General features: G+C 41.1%; 3 protein-coding genes across 3 annotated transcripts in view; all 3 read right to left on the bottom strand.

Moving 5' to 3' along the window:
• The window catches only part of MESR3 (misexpression suppressor of ras 3), a 30817-nt gene extending 8651 nt beyond the window's left edge, over nucleotides 1-22166 (bottom strand). Inside the window, exon 1 of the mRNA XM_065479377.1 lies at nucleotides 22028-22166. Coding sequence (XP_065335449.1) covers nucleotides 22028-22060 — 33 coding nt within the window. The 5' untranslated portion in view covers nucleotides 22061-22166. The remainder of the gene's footprint in view (nucleotides 1-22027) is intronic.
• LOC135936538 (U7 snRNA-associated Sm-like protein LSm10) overlaps nucleotides 1-27483 on the bottom strand; it is a 32760-nt gene extending 5277 nt beyond the window's left edge. Inside the window, exons 1-3 of the mRNA XM_065479390.1 lie at nucleotides 27233-27483; nucleotides 26179-26296; nucleotides 22803-22915 (exon numbers count right to left, since the gene is read on the bottom strand). Coding sequence (XP_065335462.1) covers nucleotides 22803-22915; nucleotides 26179-26296; nucleotides 27233-27375 — 374 coding nt within the window. The 5' untranslated portion in view covers nucleotides 27376-27483. The remainder of the gene's footprint in view (nucleotides 1-22802; nucleotides 22916-26178; nucleotides 26297-27232) is intronic.
• Nucleotides 23002-25833, bottom strand: Nt5a (5' nucleotidase A). Its single transcript, XM_065479366.1, has 4 exons — nucleotides 25490-25833; nucleotides 24878-25300; nucleotides 23812-24247; nucleotides 23002-23751 (listed from the first exon to the last, which is right to left on the bottom strand). Exons 1-4 carry the CDS (start codon nucleotides 25717-25719, stop codon nucleotides 23395-23397), a joined length of 1446 nt encoding a protein of 481 aa, XP_065335438.1. The 5' UTR covers nucleotides 25720-25833; the 3' UTR covers nucleotides 23002-23394.
• Nucleotides 27484-27863: the final 380 nt, after the last annotated feature.

The following is a 27863-nucleotide window of genomic DNA, read 5'->3' on the forward strand; positions in this document are numbered from 1 at the left end:
GCCAAGGATTTTATTATATATATCCGCCAAGCCTTGAATTTGTGTGTATTTACGACGAGACGCGGCGGCATGTGCGGTGTACCTTTCGATTTGACCCTTGGGGTCGGCCAGTCCTTTCGCGGTTGGAAGAAATTCCGCACTCCCCTCCCTTGCTAAGTGCGAAAATCGATTTGCGGCCGTTGTGCAATATCGCCGATGGTGAGCAATTGAACCGGTTTGGCGCGGGTCAACTATTGTCAAATGCGATAATGGTCGAAATGCACATTTTATCGGTGGTTCCCATGCCCAGTGGAACGTAATTGAAATCATTTGAGTGATCCGGCGCCACCGGCCGACGAAGGCAAGGACAGAAGGAATTTTTATTGCGCCCTATTAGTCTAGTAGGCGAATCTCTCTTCTAATTGTTCTGACTCACGACTTTTCTGGAAAGTGATGCAATGCTTCCAGCTAAAACGATGCCGGATCTGACTTTTTGTTTTGGAAAAAGGCCCTGAGTGTTTCGATAAAAAGAACGGAAATATCAGAATAAGTACTTTGAAACTTGAAACTGCTTAGAGTCTTTTTATTTAATCCTCTTCTGATCGAATCTGAAAGAGGAGTGGCGAAAGGCATCCAAATGGAAGAACAGGAGAACATTGCTTGCATTATAATTTAATGGAGTTTTCTTGTTGTTATAAAAAAACGGGCCATGAATACGGCGATTTAGCGATCGGTTCGTGAGCGCGCATTTATTTATTTTACATTCGGCGAAATAAAATAGAAAGCTCATGCGAGAGAGAGAGAAGAGATCGGAAGAATTTTTATAAGAGAACTAATTCGATCCTGTTTTATCTCAGGAGACATGCCAACCTAGTTTCGGTTATTGCCAGGGAACTTTCAATTAGCGGCCGGCCGCATGGGCGAAAAGCCAGACAAAGAGACACAAAGACAAAAAGATAATGAACGAAACCAACTTTCGTTTGCGCGAAGAAACTTGAATAAGAAAGGGTTAGCATGCAGCAAGTAGAGCATAGTACACGCAGGTAAACGCGTGGAACGGCGCGAGATAAGCGCAAAAAATGACCGCCTAACAGGGCTTATCAAATTGCGCGTCGCGATATGGAGGCCAGGCCAGTCATTCAGCAGAATTTCCTTGTTTCGCCGGTGGATGGGTTCGAAAAACGGGACCGCCCGTTGATCAAAGAGAAGGTGAGTCAAAAGATTATCTTGCCAAAACGCGGAAAAAATAAATGAACTGCGGCATTTTAAGCCTTGTTCTGTTAAAAATATAACTGAAAATATGATAAGACACTTCAAGAGCGTTGTTTTGTTTCCGTTCGGACTCGCAACACAATAAATTTGCATAAGAAACATTGTTTTTTTAAAAATTACGAACCTTGGATGGTTTCTCATTGATATGGAAATTGCGCATTGTTGTTCAAGCACGTCACTTAATTGTAGGTGAGCTGCTTCTTATGGTAATACATTCTAAATTAATTTGGGTCTACTTGTAGTCAAATAATTACACGAACCGCGGTAAACAAAAAACGGCGAGCTGCTATATGTTTGCACTTTCCCTTGGCGCTCGGGCTCAATTCAAGCGCACAATAACATTCCTCGAGTTTAATCATCGACTAATTTTCGGGTCACTTCATTAGTTAACGTTTTGCATAGCCTCCTTTGTGTCAGTGGCTCTCTGTCTATTCAAGCATCGCTGCAACATTGGATGCGGCTATTAATCCCCTGCAGGTTGACCTCACGTTGACTTTCTCTAATTCATGTTTTACAACCGTGTGCTCAATATTATTACCGCGAGAAAAAAATAATGGAAGGATATGGCGTGTTGGAGCCGAAATTCCCGCGTGTCGATCAAGAGGATGTGGGCGGACCGCGGGAAAAATTCACTTTTTGCCATTATATAGACAGGACAATGTGTCAAGCATGAAATTGCATTGCGCAACAAATCCGTCGTAAAAGTTTGAGGTGATATTACGAGGATTTTTCCTCTCTTGGAAGTTAATTATATAAAATCCTGCCGCAGGTGCATAGTATGCAATTACGCCTTTAGCGCTGCAATTATCGAAAATTTTTCACCGGCGTAGAAATAATAATCATCGAATCTGTTGATTTATGCCTGTTTGGGAGAGTTCAATGCTGGGTTCGGAGCGCAAAATTGAAAAGAAAACGCTTCATTTTCATAATTCGAGCCTCCCACTTGGAGCAATAGTTTGATTTATTTATTCCCCCTGAGAAGGCCATTAAATTACGACGACCGCATTTCGTTGGTGCGGTGCACACAATGCGTCAGGTTTTCACAAGTATGTGCGTTCGTTCCTCTTTGACTGCATTTTCTCGTCGGCCTGGATTTTCATTTATTATTATATAGCAAGCGCTCAGCGAATGCATAAATTTATTCCTGTGCCTGCGCGTTCGCAGTGTGTTATTTGTGTGTGCGCGCGCGGTGATTAATCGGCTTGATCTCCGCAGCCTCGGATTTGGATTTTCCACTGCTTTGGCGAGAAACGAGGTCCGTAATATGCGCCACCAGATGCGATCGCGTCGGCCCGCCAAATTGATTTTTATCAAATTCGTCAGCGTATTTTTGAAAGCTCCTCGACAATTGTTCGGTGAAACTGCAATCTGATAGATGACGGACTGACAGCCGTGAGAGACGCAGCGCCAAGGTGTGATCAAGAAAAATTGAGCGCTATATCTCACAAGCGGAGAAAGCAATAATTATCAGACAACTCACTGTCATGACTTTTCTCTGCATTTATGATTGATGTTGTCTGTGGGGAGGAGTTTGGCCAAATTTTTTGAGAATATTTCCATGTCTTTGAAAGGAAATGTTTGAAGGGGATTTTTTTCTAGGACAACAACGATTATCAATCTCTTTCGTTGTTGGCTGGTGGTTGATTTAATCAAAAAGGTATGTTAGTGGCTGATTTTGATTATCTTCTTGTCGCGATTTTTAAAAACCAACGAGGGAAATATCCTTTAGACGAAACCAATTACTAATTTCAGAGCGCGCACCACCAGAACTAACTTTGTTGGACATTATTATGACAAACTACTCGATATCTAGAGTGAATTCCAAACAAAATAGTTGAAATGAGTTATAAGTATTTAAAAATCCATCTGTCTTCGCCTCAAAGTATGTGATAACTTTTATATCGGCTTTCTAGATGCTTTTAGACTAATTTCAGTTCTCATTCACTGTTACTGATCATGCTGGCTCCAATCAAATTCCCCGGCCTTGGTGTCAAATTACAAACGCATTAATCACCAATTATTCCAAAGCAAGAATGCTAATGCCATATTATTGTTTCATCCTCCTAAAACAAAGGCACACAGCCATATTCACAGGCCCGCACCACAACCAGAGACGATTAATTTATTCCAATTTCCAAATGAGGACACGCCCTTGAATGGTGGTGCAAAATGATGTCACTGTTGGTCATCCGAGAGCCACTAATGCTGCACACACACACAGACAAGCTCAATGACCGTATCTTTGTTTGTAATGTGCAGCAGGCACGCGTGCGCGGGCCTGTGAAAAGGAAGCATCATTAATCTGACCCTTTGATGCGCATATATGTGAGTCACTTTCAAAGCTGCTTTTGTAGGTCCTCTAGTACCTGCACAACGGCTTTTCAGGTGCACAAACTGTTAACGCCGCGCGGTCGGATGGGATTTCTCCCAATTAAGATTCAACCGGCTGATAAAAAAATAAAATTCACTTTTTCCCCGCGAAAAAAAAATCGGGAATTGGCGAAGACCGATAATTTCTCTTTGTTCTACACACGTAGGGGGAGATTGAGCACGCCGGCCGCTTGGCGTGTGGACTTGCATTAATGCAGTGAGTCATGCGTGTATGTTCACGCATCGTGTAGCCGCCCCCGCGGTGCACGTCAGACAAGCCGATTATGTAAACATTTGATATGCACCAGATTCTAAAAATATAATACACTCTTTTATTTGCGGAAAGTTTCACGCCTGTTTCCTTTTCCGATTTAATATTGCAGCGTGCGCGATTTAGAATTCGGCACGCAAATAATTTCGTGTGCAAAGCCAAAACAAAACCTTTCGATTTCTCTTTGACATTTTTGAGCCGGCGGGTCGAATTGCGCGCAACTTTGGTTATCAGCAAAACAAATCATAGATGAATTACTACATCAATAATCAATATCGTTGCAACACGCGCGGTTCAAAGTGCCATCATCCATCACCTGGCACGAGCGACGCGCATCATTAGCGCGTTTGCTTGGCCACATTCTGCAAAACACACGATTTCTTATGTAATCGGCTTTGACTGAGAACAAAAGACTGATTCACTGAGCACGTCAATCAATTACAATTTCAGACAATGGTAATTTAGATGTTATTTTTTTAGCATCAATGGGAAGAGGCGCGCACAAAAGCGCAGGTTGTTTGTCAATCAGGAAGAACTCATTCGGCGGGAATTCAAAATTGAAATGATTAAGCTCGGCGAAAATGTCATGCAGTGCGGGCGAACAATGGTTCCAGCTGTATTCAAGCCGATTATAACACAATAGGAAGAACCGCAGAAAGAAAGAAATTCTTCTCTGTCGCTTTTTGAACGATAAACGCACGAGATGGAATGACAGTAATTAATCTTGTAGCGTGACTTTTGCTCTGAAATAAACGAAAACTGAATTGCCACTATGCGAACTTCGCTCCATCCCACTTCCTTTATTTATCTTCTCTCTCTCGCCATCCCTTTTGTTCCAAGTTTTTTGCCCTTTGGAAAATTACAGATCGCGACTAATTGGCCCGGCACAACAAAGTGCACGCTCGAATTGTTTGTTGTCGGCAGGCAGGCAGAAGATGGCACACCCTTTTGAGCTAGCTGGACCACGGAGCGTAACACGCACTACCGGCCGCTGTGCACTCAGTGGAAAATCATGGACAATTCAATTCTAAATCACACCACATGTGAAGAAGAGCACCATACGGCTCCAATAATTCGCAGCATGTCGCTTTTCGACATCTTCCTGGTCCATTATTGCCTTGTTACGTCCCTTGTAGGATCTTTCTGGGCAGAGAGGCTGTTGACCGAAGGTGTATACTGGCGTTTTTTTCTTTGTTTCGAATAGTTGTTGTGATTGATGAAGATCTTTTTGGTTTGTTTTTGAAATAGGAAACCTTCTAACGTGTTAAAATAATCAGATAAAAAAATATCTGTGGAATTTCAAGGATTTGGCCAAGAAGAGATTTACATAAAAAGCAATATTATTTTTCTTGGAATATATAAATTCGATAAAATCAATCAGATTGAGCTTTTTAAATCGCAACAGCAAATCCTAATTTATTTTTATGAAGTATATTCCACATTTGTAGGTCTTTATATTATATGATTCACGTGACAAAATAAAATCGGCAAAAATTGGGGACTTACTTTAAGTTCGATCCTAGATAGACAGAAAAGCGTTGCACAATTTCCAAGTTAATCCGTGGAAGTCAGGTAAACATGACCTGCCGGCGAGCGACAGACCTTTTGGAGGTGAGAGTGAGTAAAAAAGCTTAAGCCTCTGATCGTGGGTCTACCGCGTGTGTTCGCGGGGCATTAACTACTAAAGCAGCTCGAGTCAGCGCGGCTGGCGGCAAGTGCACCGCGGTGGCAGGGGGAGCACCCCACCAAAACACTTTCCTGCGGTCTCCATCGCGTCGCGTTTCTGATACTCATAATCGCGTATACTATCAACTCACCTTCCTCACCCTTTCGACCTGACTTAAAGGCTTACAGCAACTACGGGTATTTTTTTACTTTTGCTTTGATGAGATTTGCACACAGATTGTAAAGAAAATATCAAAATAATTAAAATAAAACCATGAACAGATAAATTTGAATAATTTCTAGGAGATTTCTAGGAATGAAAAACGTTACCACCTACAAAATTGGCGTCAAATGTCAAATTACACCGGAAGTGAGGAAGTAGCGATATTATTTAGCGATGCTCTTTGCAATCATGGCCAACGTGCGGCGGCCGTGGCCTGAGCGCGCGTGACTCAACCTCTGCGCTGCTCTCTTGAGGTGCAGCGATAACGTCAGACAGAGCGTTCTGGCGCGTTGTATTTATGGTAATTGATGATGACTCACATTTCACAGATTGTTTACAAAACCTGCAAAGCTCACACTGCGTGGAAGTGGAAATCTCTCGGCAAGGTGCAAATATTTAAAGTGCAGACGGCTCACCTTTCTTTGGTGGTCGTCTCATTGTCAGGTGCCTTTTTTTCTGCAGGAAACGAGTTAACAAAAAATAATCTCAGGTTCATCAGGTGCGCGAGAGTTTATCACCAGGCTTTATGGTTTGATAAATTAGGCGGCTCGCCTGGGATTTTCCCCAGCGACGCTGAGCACCAGGATGAGAGAGGAGATAAATTAAAAGGTGACTCCAGACAATGGTGGTGCGCGGAATATTGAGCAGAGGCGGACGGAAGCGCATTCCTCATATCCATCCGTTTAGTTGCAAAAATTGCTGGCATTTTTAAAACTTTGTGAGGGTGTACTGAATTAAAATCTCATTGTCAGTAGCAAAAAGGAAGAAAGTACCGATCAATAAAGAGACCAGGGAAACCTGCAGGCCGGTTTAACAAGTTAATGAGTTAGATTAATTGCCTGAAGGAAATTGTTTTAATTCTGATAAACGAAATTTAAGACTTATTAATCTGATTAAATGTTGTTATTCTAAATAAATTAATTCCATCGCATTAACATTTCAAGGATGCATAAAATCAACGATTTCGAAACATTTTTTTAAGGCCTCAAGCTTTCCTCTGCCTCCCATCTTTGAGCCCTCCTTTAATTTCAACTCAAGCATAAGAATTCCTGCTCTCACTGATCTCAACTGAAATGACGAGCCCCGCGTACAATGTGATTTGCATAATTGCATGGACCGTGTGTCGTGTGTCACTTCGCTCATTATTTGAGCTTGAAAAAGTGCGACACGGCGAAAGTTGCGCATGTGGACAGATAATTTCTTTTCCGCTCTTCTAATCCGCGGTGTACAACAGATCGAGCGCCTGTTGAACACAAGCCAGCCCAAGGTGCCCCGCTGCTGCACATTTTTACTACTCCTCTCTTCTCTCTTTCTCCATAGAGAGCAAAAACGGCGCGATAGTGTTACACGGCGCGAGAGCAGCGAGCACAAACTATTGCCCTGGGACGAGAAAGTGTATATTTTTATAGAGGCATCGCGCTGCTGCGCAAATATCAATCATTTAGCGCGACACTATAGGGCCTTTTGTTTGATTTCGTCCGCGATCGGTCGCGTTCTTAATTATTAGTTTGATGGCCACGCGAAGCATGCCCCCGAGTGCTGTGCTAATTTGCATCTATTTTACGCCCATGCACCTGGAGAAACAAACTTCTTGTTTTCGTCTAGGCAGATATATCAGATTAATCAAGAAATTATCTCAGGGATTATTTGGAATAAGGAAGAATTCAAACCAAATATGTTTACTATACTTGCTAGAATCTGACGCTGCTTTCCTTATCACTTAATTTTACTATTTAATAGCGTCTGCCGGTTACTGAACCTACAATTACTATCGGCTTTCCCTGGCTGCAAATGAGTCCCGTGCACATTTAAACTTTTGCCGATAATTGCGTTGCATGTACTACATTTCCACGGGGCATAATATAACCGCTGTATGCAATAACAGAAAATATTCAAGATAATGTTTTCCTCACGTCCCTCAGAATTTTGCTAAGTGAAATTTCTCTTTCACCTATTATAACAGAAAGTAAAATATATAACAACATCCCCTGCATGCACGCCAGGCGCCGCTCATTACAATAATAATACATAAAGCAATTTAACGCCTAAATTGCGTAACTCGCGAATGGTCAAATCGATTTTCGCTTAGTTAGCAAACTGATTAGAAGGCAGCCAGCGGAAAATTAATTCACACTTTGATGCGCCTCGCGAACTGGTACAAAAACACAGACTAAACGAGCCAATTTAAGAAATAAGCACTTTCATTTGAAGGTTGCTGACCTTCCAAATTGGAAGGAAAAGTGAGTGATGAGCAGATGGCCGGTCAGTAATTAAAATTGAACAGGTTTTAGAAGCAGAAAGAAAGGTGCAAAAAGGCGCGCGCATCCATCAAAAAAAGGAGCAATTCTACTCTAGATTATGCGATAATCTTTCTATTTTCTCTTTTGCTCAGAATATAATTAAATCAAATTGGAGGCGGAGTTTCTCCACTGGTCTGCTGCTCTTTATACGAACCTCGTTTGCTCCTAATCGCAGCCTGATCTAAATGTTTGTCAATTCGGATATTGACTTTCCATTTCCACGCAGTTAGAAATGGAAAGCCAATATACGGGCGCCCACCATCCTGCTCGGGAGCTGCGAAATTATCTTTTACAGCTTCCACGCGGCTGCTGTTTGCAAATTTACGAGCCCATCCTTCCCTTCCTTTTCACTTTTCGCCTGACGCCTCGCATCTTATGAATTAAATATCAAAACAGCACACCTCTCGCGTCTCGCGTCTGTTTACTTTGTGGTGAAAACGAAGGTGCAAAATTTTACCGTTTCGGTGAGGTACTACTTGTCATCAGTATCACGCCTTAATGAGAAAGAACAGCCACTTCATCTCGACGTAAATGATGGGCGTTTGCTCTAATGAAATAATGGAATGAATAATAAATGCGTGGGCGATACCATGATTGAGAATATAAATACTTTTACGAACTAAAAATTATCCTCTAATAAATAAATAATCAAACCAGATGGTTACGTGAACTTGTATAAAAAAAATTAAACTGCAGTAAAGCCATTCAATTGATGGTATTGTTTGTTATTTTCCATTCAAGGATCTCATATAATAATAATGAACCATCGGTATGCATGCACGGGGGCAAATGATTAAAATTCCAACTTTCCCGTCCTGAATCACTGGCAACAATGCCGATTAATCTTCATTTTCACCGGTTCGAGAGCGATATAACTCATCAGACAGTGCGCTAATGACATCGGCGAGGCGAACAATGATGCGGATCGCGGCGAGAGTGCAAATTCGACGCTAGATCAAATTGGCAGCAAGCGAAAAGGAGAATAATACACAATGAATAAATGATGATGCGGCGGCGGCGGCAGTGGAAGTTATAAGTGCATCATTTCGTTTTTATTTGTCAGCGCAGCAGCGGCGCGGTAGACATGTTGGGCTGTTCCTTGGCTCGACCCACTGACCCACATGAATGCGCCTTCCGAGCAGGTTTCTTCTGCACAGCCGAAAAATGTTCGTGACGTCACGTAATTAAAATGATAATGCAAATGCGCGAGGGCCTCTTTTAAATGCGCTCCATCAGCTGCAGGCGCTTGTTTATTTATGTTTTTATCAGAGCACACAACACTGCGCGTTTTCTCAGAAAGGAAAAAAATTAACTAACGCTGATTAGCCCTCTGCTGTTTTAGCGCCGCGGGAATTTTATTATCATGCCTCGCGTAAATTGCCGGCTGGAATCTTGTATGCCCAACGGCTCAAATTTATTGTGAAGATTGCAGAAAATTTACAAGCCGCGCGTGTTGGTTCTATCACCTGATAACAGTTGTTCTAAAAAAATGTAGCATAGGATTTTTATTTACAAGGCGGATTATGTGCAAAAAATTCAATTTTTAGTAACTGTCTTCGCCTATAATTTAATTTTCTTACACGTTACTCGAGGGTTTGCAATTTTTCCGATTTTTTCAAACTTTAAAAAAGATATGCATGGAAAAGTAGTCACTTTCTGGTCGATTCCACGGTTTGAAATCCGCCCACGCTGACCCTTTTCAATTAATCGTGGTTGAGAGAGGAGGTGCGCAATAAGCCGATCCCCTGTATGCACGCATAATAAAGACATTGGCACGGCAAAGACTTTTATGAAAGCAGCAGGGCCCCATACATATGATATGACCTTTGGGCGAGCACCAATTGACCTGCATGCATTTGTCACTGCTCGAATGATGATGTCAGCCACCGATCTACGTTGCACGGGACCCGTCGGGGAGAAACTCGCTGGGAGAAAAATGCGCGCGGCGTGATAATGCTCCAGAGTGGCTGTTCCAAAGCGAACTAACTGGCTCATCAAACGCGAGAGAGCGATGATGCTCGTGCCAGATAATTCACTCCCTGTGCTCGTAATGAAATTGCAACGAGTCTTTACTACTTCTTGAATTGCTGGAAAACAATGCCACCGTGATTGAAAAATCAGGCATGCTGATCGCACTGGCGCATTTTTCGCTGCTAACGGATCGGCAAATGAGAAAATCAAAGTTGTTTTAAGCGCCGAGCTTTAATAGAAACCGGATCGTGTTCTGTTTCTGCGACGTGAACAATGCGAAAATAATTTCATGTCTGACGCGCTTATCAAAGTAAAGAGCGTTTAATTATACTTGCGTCCGCGGTAAATTTAATTATCTTTAGTAAAAGACGGTAATTAAATCTTTGCAGTTGAAGATTTATATTTTCTTAACGGGCTCAAACGTTAAGAAAAAAAAACGCTTTCCTATGCGTTCGAGATGCAATTTCATAATTGCTAGAAGCATTCTGCATCTGGCGAGAGTCCGCGAACTTGTTATTAAGGCAATTTACCTCGTGCAGAGCAATAAAAGATCACGTTTATTAAAATGGCTCTCGGTTTTTTTAGAGATAGAATGAGGATTTTGAATTCCTCAGCGGTCAGTAAATTAGAATAAACCCTTTTCAGACGATCCCTGTCTCTAGCGAGAAAAGCCGCAGCTCTAGCGTTTGTCAAAATAATGATTCTTTATAGCTAAGCGCACTGTCCTCTCTTCTCTGCCATGAAAATTGATCCCGGCTTCATTCTTGCTCTCGTCAGAGGAAGTCGTTCATTCATACACACATCTGCCCTGCATGTTTGGTTACGAGTGTCGCTTTTTGGAAAGTACAGGCGGACGTGCGTTTTTTTACTATTTATATTGCTTACTTTCTCATAGTGTGCATGACTCGGCCATAAAGCCCATGTTATCGTGCATAATCCGGTGGAAGGAAGGGCGTATACATAATGCAATAAAATGCACGATTTGAAGACGGCTGACTGCGGATGCTTAAATTCAGCTGCGTAATTGTTGGTAAATTAGGTGTGAATCGGTGAGATTTGCAGAAATTACGCAGTGTATTAATTTATCATTCTGTTCAGCTGACAAGAAAATTGCTGAATGGCGCACTGACGCGTGTCCTCGTAACCCAAACTCGGTAAATTATCTACTCTGCTTTACTTTTATAGGGTTTAGTCATCATCACCTAGCAAAATATTAGTTTTTCACTGCATCATATCGAGACTAAATTTTCATTTGTGATGCAAGGGTTGCAGGAAATGAATTTATTCCAATTTTCCCGCTGTGAAAATCTAAAATTTGCCGTCGAAGTGGTCAACATTTCCTCTACTGAACATATTTTTTCTTTTAAATTGCCATTTTCTGCCTCAATTTCTCCAAAATTTTATCTCTGACAATTTTTCAAGCCCAGGTTATGAGCAAATAATTAGAAAATTATTTAAAACTGAGGTGCAAACATTGCCTGCAAGAATAAAACAAGCTTTTTACCATTGAAAAAATGCGGGGGTTTTGTAACTCTGTGTGGTGCCCATTTTTTGTTTCAATGAGCATTGCGCTCTGTAGAAGATGGAATTTCGCGAATCTTTTTAACGAAAACAGGGCGTGAAACACGTTCCAAGATTGGCTATTATGCCATTTGGATAATAATAGGATATATGGCGCATTAAAGACGCTTCAATTGTCGGCGCAAAAACCGCATTTGCGTCATTCGAGGCGAGCTTGCTTTCTTCGTTTCGCCTGCATTGTGCGTTTATTGTGACGCCGACTAGGAGGAAAGGCGGCTTCGTGTTCTACCTTTTTTTTAATCAGTTGTTTGATGAGGTGGAGCAACATTAGCAAAACAGATATTAGGCCAGGCGTCGGAGAAAACTAACGCGACTGTTGCATTTGGTTCATTGGCACTTATGAGAGTGTGTAGTTGGCAAACCGATGCATTAGATAACACGCTCTTTCGCAGCACACATGAGGCAATAATCGCCTATTTGTGTTACCGAGAATCGGATAAAAGAAGGCTCTCTCACTTGGGGCCGAATGAAGTCGTTGCTTTGAGACGCTTAATTGGCCGCAGTTGCATAATTAGCGCGAGCAATAAAGATCATGAAGTGGATGAACGACTCATCTTTACGCTCTTGTATACCGTTTGTTTTAATTAAATTTCCCTCGCGCAATTTGCCAAGCTGAAAACGGTTTTTTGGCTGAAAAATAACAAAGTGGTCCATCTTCATTCTCCGCCGAGGAGCTTGTTTTATCTCAAATCGCATTCCCGGGCTTTCAATTCGCTCTCAAGAATTATTACGGCATTTGGCCCGTTCTGTTTGAACATGGCGACAAGCACGATGGTCTACATTTGCGAGGACAGGCAGAAAAACGCGAGGAAAATGTGTATTTTATGGTCGGAGGTGGCGGATAGATCGTTATGGACAGATCTCGGCCACGCTGCGGTCTAGACACAATTCCGCGCTGCAATAAAAAGTGCCAGCAGATAGATAAGCGTGCAGTCAAGTGTAATTGTTCAGGTCAAGATGCTCTCTCGTACAGAGAGCCGATTGTGACCGCAGTCACTTTGTATTTTCTGCTCTCTTGGCAGCGGTGAAAAGGAAATTTCTGACGCGTATAAAAGGGGAATATACCGGGATCAGTTGGCGGCACTTTTCTCACATCAAATGAAAGATTGATACCATCGCTACCATGTGTTTGGAAGCAGCAAGTGACGCAGAAAAGTTAAAAATGTCGAGTGCGGATTCCTGGGCACAGGGGGACACGAAAGGGCGACAAACTCGAGAACATCTTCCATCATCCGGCACCGTAATAAAATTGTTGCATTCCGTTTATCAGAATCTGTGTCAAACCTGGATGTGTGTAATATAATGATCGCACGCGTACATCAATTACAGCTTTCGATACAATTTCATTTCCAGAGCAAAGTGCCAACTAACTGAGTTTATCCGTCCATCGCTTGGCAACTCGAAATTATGCGCACACACACACACGTGGAAAACACAGAGACTGATTGTGAGCCACTAGTGCGAGAGTGTAATTTGATGTTGCGCTGTAATTGAAGATGATGATGGATCAAGTTGTGTCTGCCTGATCACACTCTCGGCATCCTGCTCTATTTTCGCGCCACCGAAACGGAAACAGGAGTGCTATACGAATCTTGTTCCCCTCTTGATGTGTCAACTTTCTTCATTTGGTTTTTTAATTTGTCAGCAAAGAATAGAAAAAGAGTGCACTACAGCGTTCGCCAGAAGTGGTGTCGTTTTTCACTCTTTTTCCTCTTACAAAGTCATTTTTATATGTGATTTGTACTGTAAGGGAGAATAAACAATAGATCTCTTACCTTTTTTGAGCTGTCTTTCCACAACGAGAGTTTAAAGTGGAATGATACAGGGCAACAATTAAAAATTATTTAAATTGTTGGATGAAATAAACAATTGATTGATTAACAATTTGTTAATCGATTTGCAATAGTAAAAAAGGACCTCCTACAGTAAAAATTCAAATTTTGCCAATTTTCTCCAAAATTTACAGTGCTTGAACATATTTTCTTGGCATATTTCGATTCCTCTCGTCGAGATCTGTCCAACGGTGTCTGCCACTTAGTGGGGAAACTCTTGGTTTTGAAATTAAATCGGATTTCAAGTAAGGAGACAACCATTACCACTTGAAAAGCCCGGTAACTTTCCAGCCAATTTTCTCAAAAAATTACAGTGCTTCTTAGGTCAATTTAGGCTTTAACTGAATCCTAAGGGATGAGTTTATGCATTGGCAACAAGCATTTTCCAGGATTTTGCAGTACCATTCCTCTTTACTCTAAGTTTATTGCAATTATTTTTCTGTGTTGGGACGTAAAATTAATCTTAGGAGGCCTGTGTTGGCATTTTAAGAAGCGAGTTTTAAAGTAAATTGTGCGTAAATTAAATTTTTACGTGCAGCACATCTGCAAAATCTGGTAATTTTTATATTCTTAATAAAAACAATGAGCAGAAAAACAAAAAGTAATTTTATCTACCAGAAAACATTCCCAAACTGCGCGTTAGTTAGAATGAGAACGACCTTTTCTCTAATCACTAATGGGCTATTATTTCTCAAGCGACTATTAGGGCTAAATCACTAATGTGCTTCGCTCTAATTGAATTAGCAGATTAGCACTGCCACGATAGGAGCTGTTATTTTGATCTCTCCGACTTGGGAACTATGACGTGATCTTGAAGAGCATCTCAACAATATTTGCATTAGGCGAAGATTACAAGCGTTTGAAACAGACGAAAGAGGCGCCTGCACGACAACAACTTTCAAAACAAGTCTCGCGATCAATTTTTTGCCAGCAGAGCGCGCAATTTCATTTTGACCAATTTATGCAAATCGATTCCAGCAATTGGAATTTTTCCTCTTCGTCTACTTTCGGAAGTCTGGCGCGAAAATGAGGGCGAACAAACGAGACAGGGCGAGGGCCGGGACTACACACACACACATAATTCGATTTCACGGCGCGCGCAGGCAGAAATATGCGCTGCGAGCTTTTCAGGTTCCGAGAAGCGAAACTCGGCGTATAGCCGCGTCCATCCCTGTGGCGTGAGACGCGCGGGATTACTTCAGCCTGGTTTGCTGGCGAGAGGGACCACATTCCGCGCCTCGCTGACCCCTGCCAGCTCGTCAACCCGCTCCTCTGCGATGCGCTCCACGCGTGAAATTGGCAAACCGGCCACTACTCTATTTCGCAGCACTCGGAAAAATATGCACTCTGCCAAATGATTGATTCCAACACGGCGATTTAACTCTTCACTAAGCAATAAACAGAGCATAAAACACGTTCTCTTTGATAAAGATGTTCATTGCATATTTTTGCTTGGCAGCCAGAACAATTTTTACGGCAACAAAGCGACGCATTTCCTTGAGCCGTGTGTTGCAAACCACAAATCAATTAGAATGAAAGGATTCCTTGAAAATTACTAAAGATTAATTACTCTTTTCACAACGTCTGCTTGAGGAAGTAAACACAATTATGGCCAATGTTGCATCTCAATGTCTCAAACCATCCGAGTGAGACGCAACAGCAATATTTTGACAAGGAAGCGATGAGTGTTGAGTTTGGATAAAAGTTTCTCATCGGTAAATCCAGCTGCCTGTTTATCACATGCTGCAATAAATTTATCGTCGGTTAATATCAGGATTATGCCAGCTGACGGGTTTTCTTCCTTGTAGAGTGTGTCGAACATTGTGTTCAGCGCCGTGCGGAAATGCTAACGAGGAGAACAGTAACGAGGCTCGCAGTAAATAAATTAATAAATAATATTAATAAATTAATGCACAAATTTAATGCAATTGATACTGCGAACTCTAACGATTTAAACATGAATTTTCACAGAGAATCGATTTGATCAAAGCTGTGCGAAGGAGTAGCTTTCATGTGAGAAAAATCTGCTCCCAGGTCGAGCCGCGCAAGGTTGCAAGACGCATGGGTTCAAAGCTCCCGTCGTCGGGTAGGTTTTTCTCAGCGGCGCGTCGCTTTCTTGATATGATTAACCGGCGCTCGGGCAGGTAATGCGATGCAAGCATTCGCCCATAAAAGAGCATGCATTTACGAGTGTATATGTGTGCGCGCACATCCTATATGCACGCAAGAAGTGCAAAGCCCCAGAAGTTGGCGAGGCAACCTTGGAGGCTGAGGACACGCGCAGTAATTATTATCTCGCAAAAGCAGCTCCGCTGCTGGGAGGCTGCTCGTTTTCCTGCCTTTTACAGTATGATATAACACATTAAAGGAATAAAGAGCGCAAAGCAAGCGGCTTCTGACAAATCCGTCGCACGCAACGGTCCTCACTCAATATACACGGGAGAAATGCTTTTTACATAATTTCAACGCGCACGTCGAAGTTGGAAAGAATTTATTTGCATGTTTAGAGCAGGGCTTGTTACCACGACGCGCGTTCATTAGCTTTTCCTGTGAATTATTCAAACTGTATTCCCTCGCACTTCCTTATTGGAAACTTATATTGTGCACTAAACTGTTAAGTTTATCTGCATAAAATATTGATCTTATTCCAATATTTTCATGCAGTTGTTTTTCTCTTTTGGCATGTGTGTTGCAATTAACACACTCAAAAAAAGGGGAGATATTGGTGGTATTTTAGTTCATCCCTTCACGTTTTTTGGGAAGGTGCAACAAAAATTTTAATCCAGATTTTTGCGTATTTCCTCTAAAATTTAAACAGCTGGCGCATGTTTTCGTGCTGCTTCTGAATCCATTAAATTTTGTGTTGCTTACTGGGAGATAAATTATTATATCTTCTCTTTTTTCAGTTGGTGGACATTAACCGCCGTTTGCAAAGCCAATTTCCTGGAAATTAATTTTCAATCCGATATTAGAAGCTATTGTGAGTTAAAGTACAAGAAAAAATACGTCTCTTACCACCAATTAAAGAAGGTTGATTTAACTTCGCAAGCTGTTTTCAGTTCTGAAAGGTGCTTACGCAAATGAATGAATTCACACGTTCGAAAGGTGCCTTCGAGAATTTTCACGTCCTGAATAAACAAAGTGCAGCCGGTCGTTATTTAGCGGCGCACGAGCTTCCAATCAGCCTAGTCTAGATAATCAAGCGTGCACGGCGGAGTCGAATTTGCATTCGGTTGCCAAATCACCGTGCCAGAGTGTGCACTGAGTGGGCGCAACCGCAGATAGAAGAAAAAAGAAAAAAATGCCCACTAAAATAGACTCGGTGGAGAATGGCGAAACCGAATTCTCTGATATCTGACAGCGGCAAGTGAGAGAATTATGTTTCAATTAACGGCCGCTCTCGACGCGAAAGAAGAGGATCTCCACTTGAAAATTGACCCTCATCATCTTTGGCAGCGCACCCGAGAAGGGAAGTGCGTGATTATTATTAATGACAGCCGAATTTCTCTCGCGTAATTAGGACCAATCATAAAAATACTCATATTTATTCAAATTTATGCTGCGGACGGAGTTGTAAAAAATATTTCCTCCGTGTGACAGCAGAGGACAACGACATCGTGCTGAGAGAGGAAATAATACGGTGCGCGCAATTTGTTAAAGGAACATCTCGCGGCGTGAGACAAAAATTAAGTTTGGGTGCAAGCCGAGTAGCTCGTGCAAAGTGCGAAAGCAAGCGGATTTTCGCAACCGCAACAACCGAAATAATACGCACCATTACGTATCGGCTCCAAAGGGGTCATTATGTGCGATTTCCTCTGTCTCAAGTAAGCGACTCTGTGACGCAACAGCCTAGAACACGCCATTAGACGTACGATTTCGAGTGCAGATCAAATACAACACGCACTTTCAATTGCATAAAAGGAGAGTTGCGAGACAAGTGCACGTCTCGATGGGGGTTTTCAGTGCTCGAGTGAGCAGGATTAGTTACACACAATCAGACTAATTAGTCTCTGTAGAACTCAATACTGCTAATCACACGGAACAAAAATTTTAACAATTGAAATTGCCATCGTATAAATGCCTCGTGAGAAATTTTTATGTTTCAGTTTCTAAACCATACTGCTTTTAAGCTCAAAACTCGAAAGTCAAATAATTGAATATTTTACATAATTGGGAAATCTGGTTTGAATACTAATCAACCTGTGTCCATAAATTAAATTAATGTGCGACTGAATCGGGCCAAAACTAAACCCAGTGGCAAAGAAGCTATAAATCACCGGATATAAAGATAAACTTGATGTTGAGATAAAATTTTATGATAAAAAAACCATCGTTGCGTCCATATATAATTTAAATATGTATAAATCACACTCCTTCCGCCTACAGTTACTAATGAATTATTCAAGTGAAGCTTTGATTTCTCCTATCTAAAAAATTCTGCATTTGGTCAGCAAGCTCGTCTAATGGGGACAGAGACCCACCGCAGGCTTGATGACATGATATAACACATTCATGAACCACGAAAAAATAATCATAATTTCCTCCTACGCAGCATGACCAATGCTGAAATTTGGAGCATTCATAATCTCTTCAGTTTTCCTGCAATCCGCTTAGCGAGAAAAATGCGAATAACGGAGGCGAGAGACACTTTTCAAATTGCAGCTTGATAACAGTGCCTGGCCGGCATAATCGCGCTGCAATTATTTTGACTCACTGACCCATTGCTCGTGCGTTTCTCGACCACCGCCTTTCAAATCGATCACTTGGCATTAGCCTGATGAGTGGTTAGTAAACGGAAAAAGACGCAGGCTGTAAATATGTATATATACTCGGCTGCTTTTAGTTTTTCATCGTCGGCAGCATGCAGCGGCTTTGGTGTAATTATTCCCATGTCTTGCAGCCATTAATATTATATGTTATATGAGCAACGCTGTCTGGTATTTCCTGACCCACAATTACATTCAAAGATGGGAAGAGTGGCTCTCGCCGCCCAGCGCAACCAACTTGTTCTTTCTTTCTCCAGCCGACGACGGAGACAGAAAGGGGAGAAGAAAACACGATTTTTTTTTCAATTCAAATAATTCTGCATCGCACATGTGGTGCCGTTATGTTCTGTAGACATCGCAGCCGATTCAAACTAACACATGCAAACAGTCCTCACTTTTTAAACAATGGGAGCCAGACTAGAAGTTAAAAAAAAATAACTAACACACCCAAAGAGATATAGGCGTCTGGATCAATTTTAAGTAATTATTTTTAGTTTTTAGATGTTGCAATTTATTTTAACATTTTTCGCGAGAAGATTTACTACCAAATTTCTTTCACGCATTAATAAAAAAGAATTCCACAAAATTTACCGTCCTTAAATAATAAAATTGGTCCACAGAGTCGATGAACTCGATTTCCAAAGATTCGTCGAAACTGCTTTATCAGTCGGGAAGGATACAACTTCGTGAGCACCTTTCGAATGAGTAGCTGCGAAATGCAAACACCTCTTAATTGACAGGGTAATGACACGCGGTCGTGGCCAAGATGAATAAAAAAAGGAAACTTCACTTTCGCCCGCACTGCGATTGCATTGACGTTGTCATCTCTCAGTCAGTCAACGTGCGACAGAGAGATAATAATTTGCACCGGCAGAATAACATTATTATTTGGTACATGTCATGCAGCTTATAGAAAGTTGCGTTTTTTCCCTGTTCAAACACACACCCGTCGCAAATGATAAGTCTCGGAGGGCAACGCAATTTGCATAAACATGCATATCTAAATAAATAAACACCGACTCTGCTGTTCTGCGCTGTTGGTAGTAATTTGTGTACGTGGGACATTTCTCATAGCCGCTAATTGCGTTACTCAATGCGCAGGGTCATACCCTCATGGCAGGGAAACAAAGGCTGTTTTATTCATGAGGCGACGTCCCATTTGAATCTCATGCACCTCCTGCTGGGGAAATTGTTTTAATTTAAAAAGGCATTTATGCGAGTGAGTTGCGCGTGGAATTCTAATTCGGACTAAATGCGGCGAGACTTCTTTTATCAAGTGCAACAACTTGTTTTAATTGTTTGCGAGCAAGGAAAATTACTCATTTTCATTGCCACATTCGCGTCGAGTGACGCACAGAATAAAATATTGCCAGGACGTGATCACAATTTGAAAGCTGTCAAGAGGAGATGAGATTGACGCAAAGATGTTTCTAATTGAAGGCAGACGCTTCAGGGTTGCAAAAAACGAATTTAAAAAAATGCAGTGCAGTGGTAAAGAGCGTGTATTTTTTTTCAATTTTAACCAGATTCTTGCAGGCAATATTTGCACCACATTTTTCAATAATTTTCTAATTATTAGAAAAATTGTCAGAGAGAAATTTTTGGAGAAATTGAGACAAGAAAATAGTAATTTAAAAGAAAATATCTGCACAGTAGAGGAAATTTTACCACTCCAGTCGCAAATTTTAGATTTCCACAGGGGAAATATGGAATAAATTCATTTCTTGCGCAAGTAATAGTTTTGTTTTAGTTTTAATAGGAAATTTTCAATCAAGTGTTATTTTATTTGGAGGCCACACCCAAAGGGTCCGATTTCATACCAAAAAATAAGCAACATTCAGCGGATCCACAAACAAGTCTTGTCACAATCAATTATCTGGAAGCAGCCGATAACCGCAGATTCCCGCAGCAACGCCCAAAAATAAAATTGCCTGCTGGTCTTCTCATCTCTGCTGATTTTCGCCAGCAAGGGTCGAGACGCAGACATAAAAAAATGGTCGGCTCAAAAGCGAAAGTAAATATAGGTGGTCTGGAATGATAAAAAGGCGAGCGAGTCGTGTTCACATCAAGAAGTGCCGCCGCTTTTCTCCGCTCTTTATAGCAGCCAACTTCATAAAGTGTTTTTTTCTTGCTCCTCGCGCGGCCGCCGCTAATCAAATACAAGAGACGACTCGAGATGCGAATTGTATTTCTGCACAAACTAAAAGGAGCAGGCGATATCTCTCTCTCTCTCTCTCTCTCGCGAAGGGTTGCCTGGCAACATCTCGCCGGAGCGAATTAAAAGTCTGGTCCGCGGGCGCCACAGCAGCCGAGGGTCGCCGACCTCGCAGGTAAGAACGGGTTGAATAATTCCTGTGCGCCAAGGTCTGCTCAAGCACATTGCTAATTTCTGCAGACCGACCCAATGAAGCGACTTTTAATTGAGACCGTTCGCGTGTACTTGCAGCACTTACAAAAATAACGCGTCAGAGTATAAAGATGAACCGTTCGTACGGGTATCTAATTGAACTTTGAAAATAGGGCTTATTTTTTTAATAATAATAATAAGCTACGATTTAACATTGAATTCACTTTTGTGTTCAGAGTAAACATGAACGCAATTATACAGCAAGGCCACATTTTAAACTCAGGATAGCTAGAGTAAAGAAATGTAGTAGTACATAGTCATTATTTATCAGACGCATTAATTTCTGACACCAGAGATGACTATTTTCATTAAACACCTGCGACTGCGAGATAGGCTTAAAAATGTGTTACGGAGAGGTAGTAAAAAGTGACGAGATGCATCTCGAAATTCCTGAATAAATTCCATCGTGGAATAAAAATCGAGATTGGGGTCACAATTTTACGAGCCCTTTTCAATTTCTCTTTCTAGAATTTCGTTGTGCGTGTGCACGATGCGAAGACCACACTGTACTGTCGATTTCAAAGAAAAAGAGACGTAAATAGAGATCAAAATCTCTTTCTCTTGAGTGGCCATCAGGCGATAATTACCCAATTTTACACTCGAAACACGCACTCTTGGAACAGTATACCTCCAGCGCTAGGTCAGTCTGCCAAGGGAAAATATCGCTTTCAACCAGCATGAATGGCAGTCTAGTCTCGCCGAGATGATTGCCCACAAAAAACAGGCTTTCAACGCCACGATTCAATAATTTAATCTCTAATGTATTGCCTCATCACCCAAAATGTAAAATTTTCGGTAAACCTTGATTAACCAACCCAACAGAATTTTCTGCAGAAATTAAACAACTAACAATTTTCCTCCAGCGTGTTGCATGGCATTTTTCAGCTGCATCGGTGCATGGAGTAAGCGTGGTTTCTCACGGATCGATATGCAGCCACACCCTGCACCCCGACGTTCCCCTATCTACGTGTGAGCGCGGCTAAGTGCACTATACTCGTCGAATACTCTAGTACACAATGAAAGACAAACAGTGACGGGTGGAGACCGCTGAGAAACCGACTTAAGTGGCCCAGATGTGACAAAGAGTCCGGGGTTGAACCGTTTTTGCGTCTTTTCTGTCAGTCTGACAATAAAAATTCGCTTTTTAGGCCATCCATTCTTTATGGGCGCGCGTGCGTTTGTTTTGATTCAGACAAATATACGCCTTTTTATGGCTGAAGCCTCACAATGGCATTGGAAGTATTTTTGTGCAGCGAATCAGTTTCGAATTAAGTTGTTTTGCATCAATTAATAAAATTACAGTCATTTCCAAGAAAAATATGATGTGAAAGTAGCATAAGGTCGGAAGGCTGTGGTTTTCGTTGATAAGTTGAAAGAAAATGACACTCACCCATCGTTTTTCCGATTTTTTCTCCTTCTTCATTTTCGTGTCTCGTGATTTATCAAAATGTTAATTGTCTTGCACGTCAAGAAAACTGATTTTTATTCAAAGTCCGCGAGCGGTAAACTTTTGAAGTCAAGTTCACGGCCAAGAGGAAACTACTTTAGTTCTCCCCTGCGACAATAGAGGCGCATTGCTCTGCATCTGCATTTCCCTCATTTTTTAATAGTGCGTTAGACTGAGAGTGCTCTTAACTAATCATTCTCGAGCAAGGTTCGCCAATTTTCAAATTTGCAATGCGCAAAAATACACCACTGGCTCTTTGCTTAAAAACCAGCCGCATTTTATTCCAAATTTTACCCCGGAAAGGTCACATTTTGTGCCAAACAAGAAATTTTGAAAAAATACACGGTTTTAGTGTTTGATTTTTTGGTCTCTTTTGGTGAAACTTTACAGATTTCGTAAAAATCCCATTTTTTATTATCCATCATGAGAATTTTAGTCTTAAAAAAGTGAAGGATTGGTTGTTATCGTGTGACTAATTATTTTTACTTCTATTTGCGCACAATTTTTTTAAATAAAAAATAATTTTGTACTTTTATTTTTGATAAATAGCTGCTGTGACGCAGCAGCTTAGCAAGCACCAGCCGAAAATTCGTACTGAATTGACTGAACTTGTTTTTTTGAATAAATATAATTTTAAAAAACAAGGTTTTTGCAAACCTTCTTCTCGGTACGACGCATTTTAAAAATTAATAAATTTCAGTGGATAATGTTCGCTCACCGTTTTACGCTGCCTTTATCCAATTGCTTCCCACCAACAATCTCACTTAATCGAGGGGCGAACTGCCTCCTGTTCTTTTCTAGTTGTTCCATGATAGCCGCGGTGATCTCCACCTGGAATTTTATTTTTTAATAATATTGAGATATCTAATGCGTACTAGCAAAGTGGCACAAGTAATAAATTAAGAAGAAACAGCAAGTTTCGTTTCTTGATATATTTTATTGTTTCAAGTCCAAAAACAAGTTAACCATTTAAGTTTGGTGAAGTTTGTCAGCAAAAATTTAAGCAACACGTTTTGTCAAATAAGCGTTAACAGCCTAAATAAAAAGATTTGTGTAATATGTATTGTTTCTTATTTAAGTCCTGAACACAACTGAATCTGGCTTTTTAAACTACTGTATAATAATATGTGACAAGTAGTCTAGGAGACGTAAGTGTGTTGCACAAAAGTGCTAAGATCGGCGAAGTAACATTCTAAAATCAACTTGATGCGTAACACAGCCATTTCACAGACACATCCACTGCTAGGAAATATTGCTTCTAAAGGTGCGGCCATTCAAGTTTCAATCAGAAAAAAATACTCCATTCAGATTCAGTTCTCGGCCAAGCTGACAGGTTCTTCGGGATAGAAACCGGTCGGAATCGGTTTGTCCAATGGCAGTTCAGCAAAAGATTCGAATTTGGGCACTGTCAGCAGTGCACTCTTGGCGATGAAATTGTGCCACAGAGAGGGCACGTCTTTGGTTCCGAAATATGAGCCCCACTTGTCAGCAAGGAGCACTTTTGAGTCGGGGTGCAGAGGCTCCAGTTTGTTTTCGCCCCACAGCTCTTCGATCACCGCCAGCGTGTCGCATCGTGTGTAGTGGAACGGCGCGTAGAGGTCCTGAACTACATTATCACCCACGTACAGACATTTCGGGGTCTCGCCTTTCAGTTTAATTTGCAGGAACTGAAATTGAAAGCATGAATAATTGGTCTTCAATTATTAAATAGAAAATAAATTAATTACCTCCATCAACTCCTGCCAGTTGCCTTGGCTCACAGAAACAAGATTTTGGTCAGCCAAGCTAGTCAGGTTTGTGATGGGCTCGCCTTCGTTGAAGTTCTTTAGTGAAAGGAAAGGCCGGTTACTGGTGAAAAATCCAGGCTTTTTGGCGAACGAGATGACAATGTCAAACAGTTCCCTCCACTCTGGTCCCATGCAGTAGGTCGAGGTGTAGTTTGCAAAGTCAATGTGGGAGCCGGTGAGCAGGAACAGCTTCTTGTTTTGCTTTCTCAGGGTTTTCAGCCATTCAATTGCTTCTGGGGGACACCGGTTGAGGTATTTTTCTGGATAGGATCGCAGGTTGCCAAAGTAGTGGCCTCCATCTTTGGCAGCGAAATTGTGTCTGTTGAACATGTAGCCCAGACCGTCAAGGACGTCTGACCAAATGGAGCCAGGCACTCTGAAAATAATGATACATATTTTAGTCCTATTCAATGACTTAAACTTTTTCAATTAACAATGACCCTTGACTTGCCAAAACAATTTTAAGAGAGTAAAGTTTTAACACGGTGTATGCCAGAAGTAGGGCCCTTTCTCACTTTTTTATCTCTTGAAAAGTCATTTTTTGTGATAATTGACAAACATTTATGTGTGTATTTTAAAGTGAGAACAAACAAACATGAATGAATAACTAAAATCATGAGAAAACTTGTCAGGTTGAAATGAAATTATTATTTCTATAGGTTCTTAAGATATTAAATTTGTCTAAGCTATCAAAAAATGAAATATTTTGCTCATTACAAATGTTTGTTTAGCTAATTAAAGTTTTAATTGATCTATTTGCCCAGATTAGAGACATTTATCGTCTAAGCCTCTTACTAAGTTACGCTCACTAGTTAGAAACAGAGTATTACATAAGTTTTGGGCATGAAAAGGGAAATTAATTGTACACACGCACTTTAAAAAATTATTATTACATTTTGTGAGTGGGCGTTGTGCTTGTAATTAAACAACTGAACAAATCATGCTTTTAATCTCACCCAAAATGTGTTTTATAAGTTTCCATTTTAAATTTTATGAGAAATCTTACTTTGGCACTTTGGCAGGCCCTCCGTGTTTCTTGTCATAATCGTCTACCAGGCGTGCAAAAGCCAGAGCAGCCGGCATGTCAAAGTAATCGAGAAGGCTGCGCAGTTTGAGCGCAACAGGGCCATTCCAGGTGGCCAAGGGCTCTTTATAGAAAGCAGTAGCAGGTTCCCAGATCCTCTCGACGCCGTATTGAGCCTCGATTTCTTCATCTGAGAGGAATTTTGTGCCGTGCGCAGCCCGCCAAATCGTGCCGTCTCCTGATATCCGAAGGGTGTTGCCTTTCTCGAAGTCGAGCGTGAGTCCTTTTTGGAGGAATCCGAAATCGATTGGTTTCACCAGGACGTCGGCATTGTATCCTTTCTGGTCGACCAGGAATTTGCAGAGGGCATCGTACTCAAGCTGAACCATGTTTGTCAATTGATATCTGTAAAATATTATTCTATTTTATTTATGTAAGACTAAAAATATAAAAAACTAGTCTTGAAATGTGAGCAAGTAGAATATTAGTTTTTATTATTGTTATTTATTTTGGCACTTGGTTATGTTGGTAGTAAAAGCACACTGCTTGCTGGGGAAAAGGTGTGACAGAGGTCAAACAAAGTAAATAATGTACCTGAGGATTGTGTTGTCCAGGTCGAATCCGACGCAATTGTAGTCAGCAAAGTTGAAATTGGCAGGGATGGGCCTGCTGGTGCCCTCCACGGACCCATTGAGCTCCATGGCTTGATTTAACGACGAATTGTGAAAAGAGTGAAGCGGCGGCGCCGAGACGCGTAAAGTGACAGGAAATGAGTGGCGAAGCGATGAAAATAAAATACTGGAGCTGCGGAGGAGCACTCTCATTCCGACTACTCAGCAGGTCGCTGCTTTAATCTATTTTCGCCGGTTGCGACATTGTTCCTGTCACGGCAACCAGAGACCATGGAGCCGCGCTCGAAGATTGTGAAAAAGGTTGGCAAACGCGCACTCGTGCCAACCTTTGCGCACCAACACCAACCAAGGGCCCCTTTGTTTGTTTTTACAAATAGTCGCGTCTCGATTGTGGGTTATTTTTGTGCTTTGTCGTGGTCCAGGCGGCAGATAGCAACTATCACAATTATTCTCGTTCAGAGCATAATACTTCAGCCTTGAAAATCATTCGTTTGTTGGCAATGGATCTTCCTCTGATGTTTGAACATGCTGTGCGCGAGATGGCTCATAAAGCGCCGCAACAACAGATTAAAAGACGACTCAAGAGGATTACAATTCTTATAAATTAATTCTGGCAAAATTTAAGAAATATTCCAAGCGAATAATAATTACATTTTGGGGGATGGTGATGAATCGGATGTTCCTTGCTTGCACAAAAAAGAATTCAAAGTGGTGCTGTTGGTCATCAGACGTGATAAAAACTGCGTCCTCCAGAGAAACGTTCATAAAGCTGAAAAAGAAAACAAGATTAAGATTAAAAAGGGATTTTCCAGCTTAAATTGTTTTCAAGAGGCGTATAAAAGGGTTGACAAAGGGAACCGGTGTAAGCAGTAGAGGGGAATAGAGGAGATTTCTACACCAAAGAATACCACTAAATCCCTAAGAACAAATAAAATCCAGAAGATATTTTTTTGGGTTTGACATATGTTTGATTTATTTCTTCGCTACTCTGCTTAACTATAAATAGCTTGTCACTTGTCACAGGTTATATGTTTTATTTTCTTGTTCTTCTATTGTATTGAGATTTTCTTCGAAACCCATCGAAAAATATTATTTTCTATTTCAAGTATTACAAAAGCAGTACTATAACTCACTGTCAGCTAAACAATAACGCACCCTTGTCAGCGCAACAATAGAAAAAAATTCAACCCTGAACCCATTTCTGTGCACTTGGCGTTATTTATTAAAGGCAATTTGAGCATTACGAAATTTCAATTGTGGAAACTTTAAACTTTAATCAAAGGAAAGTTATGTATTATAATTTATGCGAATATCATTTAACTTAATGTATTTTTTCGGGTTTTAGGTGGCCACTAACTGACAATGAGTCAATTCATTTAATTAATAAAGCAAAAATTGGGGACTTAATTAAACTGTTGCCACATTACAATTTTGCCGGCAACAGGACGAATTGCAACAAATTCGCAAAGAAATTACCAGGTGTGGCCACTTATACTGAGTTTTGGCCACTATATGCAAACCTCCGGAATTTTATTTGCAATAGTCTCCGGGTCTATTCTTGAAAATTCAACACAGGGATCTCCGTGTTTTTGTTCCCAAAACTTAATCTCAGCTTATTGGTGAGGAAAATCTCCGGGTTTATTTGTATGTATATCTGGCACCGCGAGATTTAATAGATGAAGATCAGTGGAAAATGAATACATACCCGTCAACAAATGAAAGCTTTCCTGACACAGCATCTCCGTTTCGCAGCTCAATTGTACAATATTGATTGCGAACTGCTTGGATAAGACACACCAGTGAATTGTGCATGAAGTATTTTTCTCTACACGTTATTATGTCGGCCATGGTTGCACCGATAGAGAATAAAAATAGACAAATTCAATATTCGCGCAAAAACAAGTTGAGCTGCTAATTATAAGATGCGATAATTCAACGGTTCAGCATTCATAACAAAATGTAAACAAAACCGCATGGTGTGGACCTGGTGGGAGTGACGTGCTAGCAAAAATTGCGGGAAGCTGAATAGAGGCGTAATAGTTCTCATTCATCACAATTGATGGCGCGCAAAAGCAGTCCGACTTAAATAATAACTCTTACGTGAAGAATTGCAATGCAGTGCGTCAATAATAAAGGATTACAAATAATAATACTGATATATTGTGTACATACCGATATATTACGACACTATCGTTGGAACCGGCGGGAGCTTTTATACACTTAACGGCAATCTTTTTAAAAGGCTTAAAAGATACCTTGCCACAGAGGTTCTTTGATTAATTTATTACCCTGTTTCACTTGTATTGAAAATTTCCAATTTCTTTTCGAGCAGATCT

Source organism: Cloeon dipterum, chromosome 1 (genome assembly GCF_949628265.1).
Source record: "Cloeon dipterum chromosome 1, ieCloDipt1.1, whole genome shotgun sequence".
NCBI classification, from domain to species: Eukaryota; Metazoa; Arthropoda; class Insecta; order Ephemeroptera; family Baetidae; genus Cloeon; species Cloeon dipterum.

Coding starts and splice junctions, on each gene's coding strand:
- Nt5a (XM_065479366.1), bottom strand. CDS start 25,719: ATGAGAGTGCTCCTCCGCAGCTCCAGTATTTTATTTTCATCGCTTCGC. Junction 24,248..24,877: donor GGGCCTGCCAAAGTGCCAAA/GTAAGATTTCTC, acceptor CATTATTTTCAG/AGTGCCTGGCTCCATTTGGT. Junction 23,752..23,811: donor ACTGGCAGGAGTTGATGGAG/GTAATTAATTTA, acceptor TTTCAATTTCAG/TTCCTGCAAATTAAACTGAA.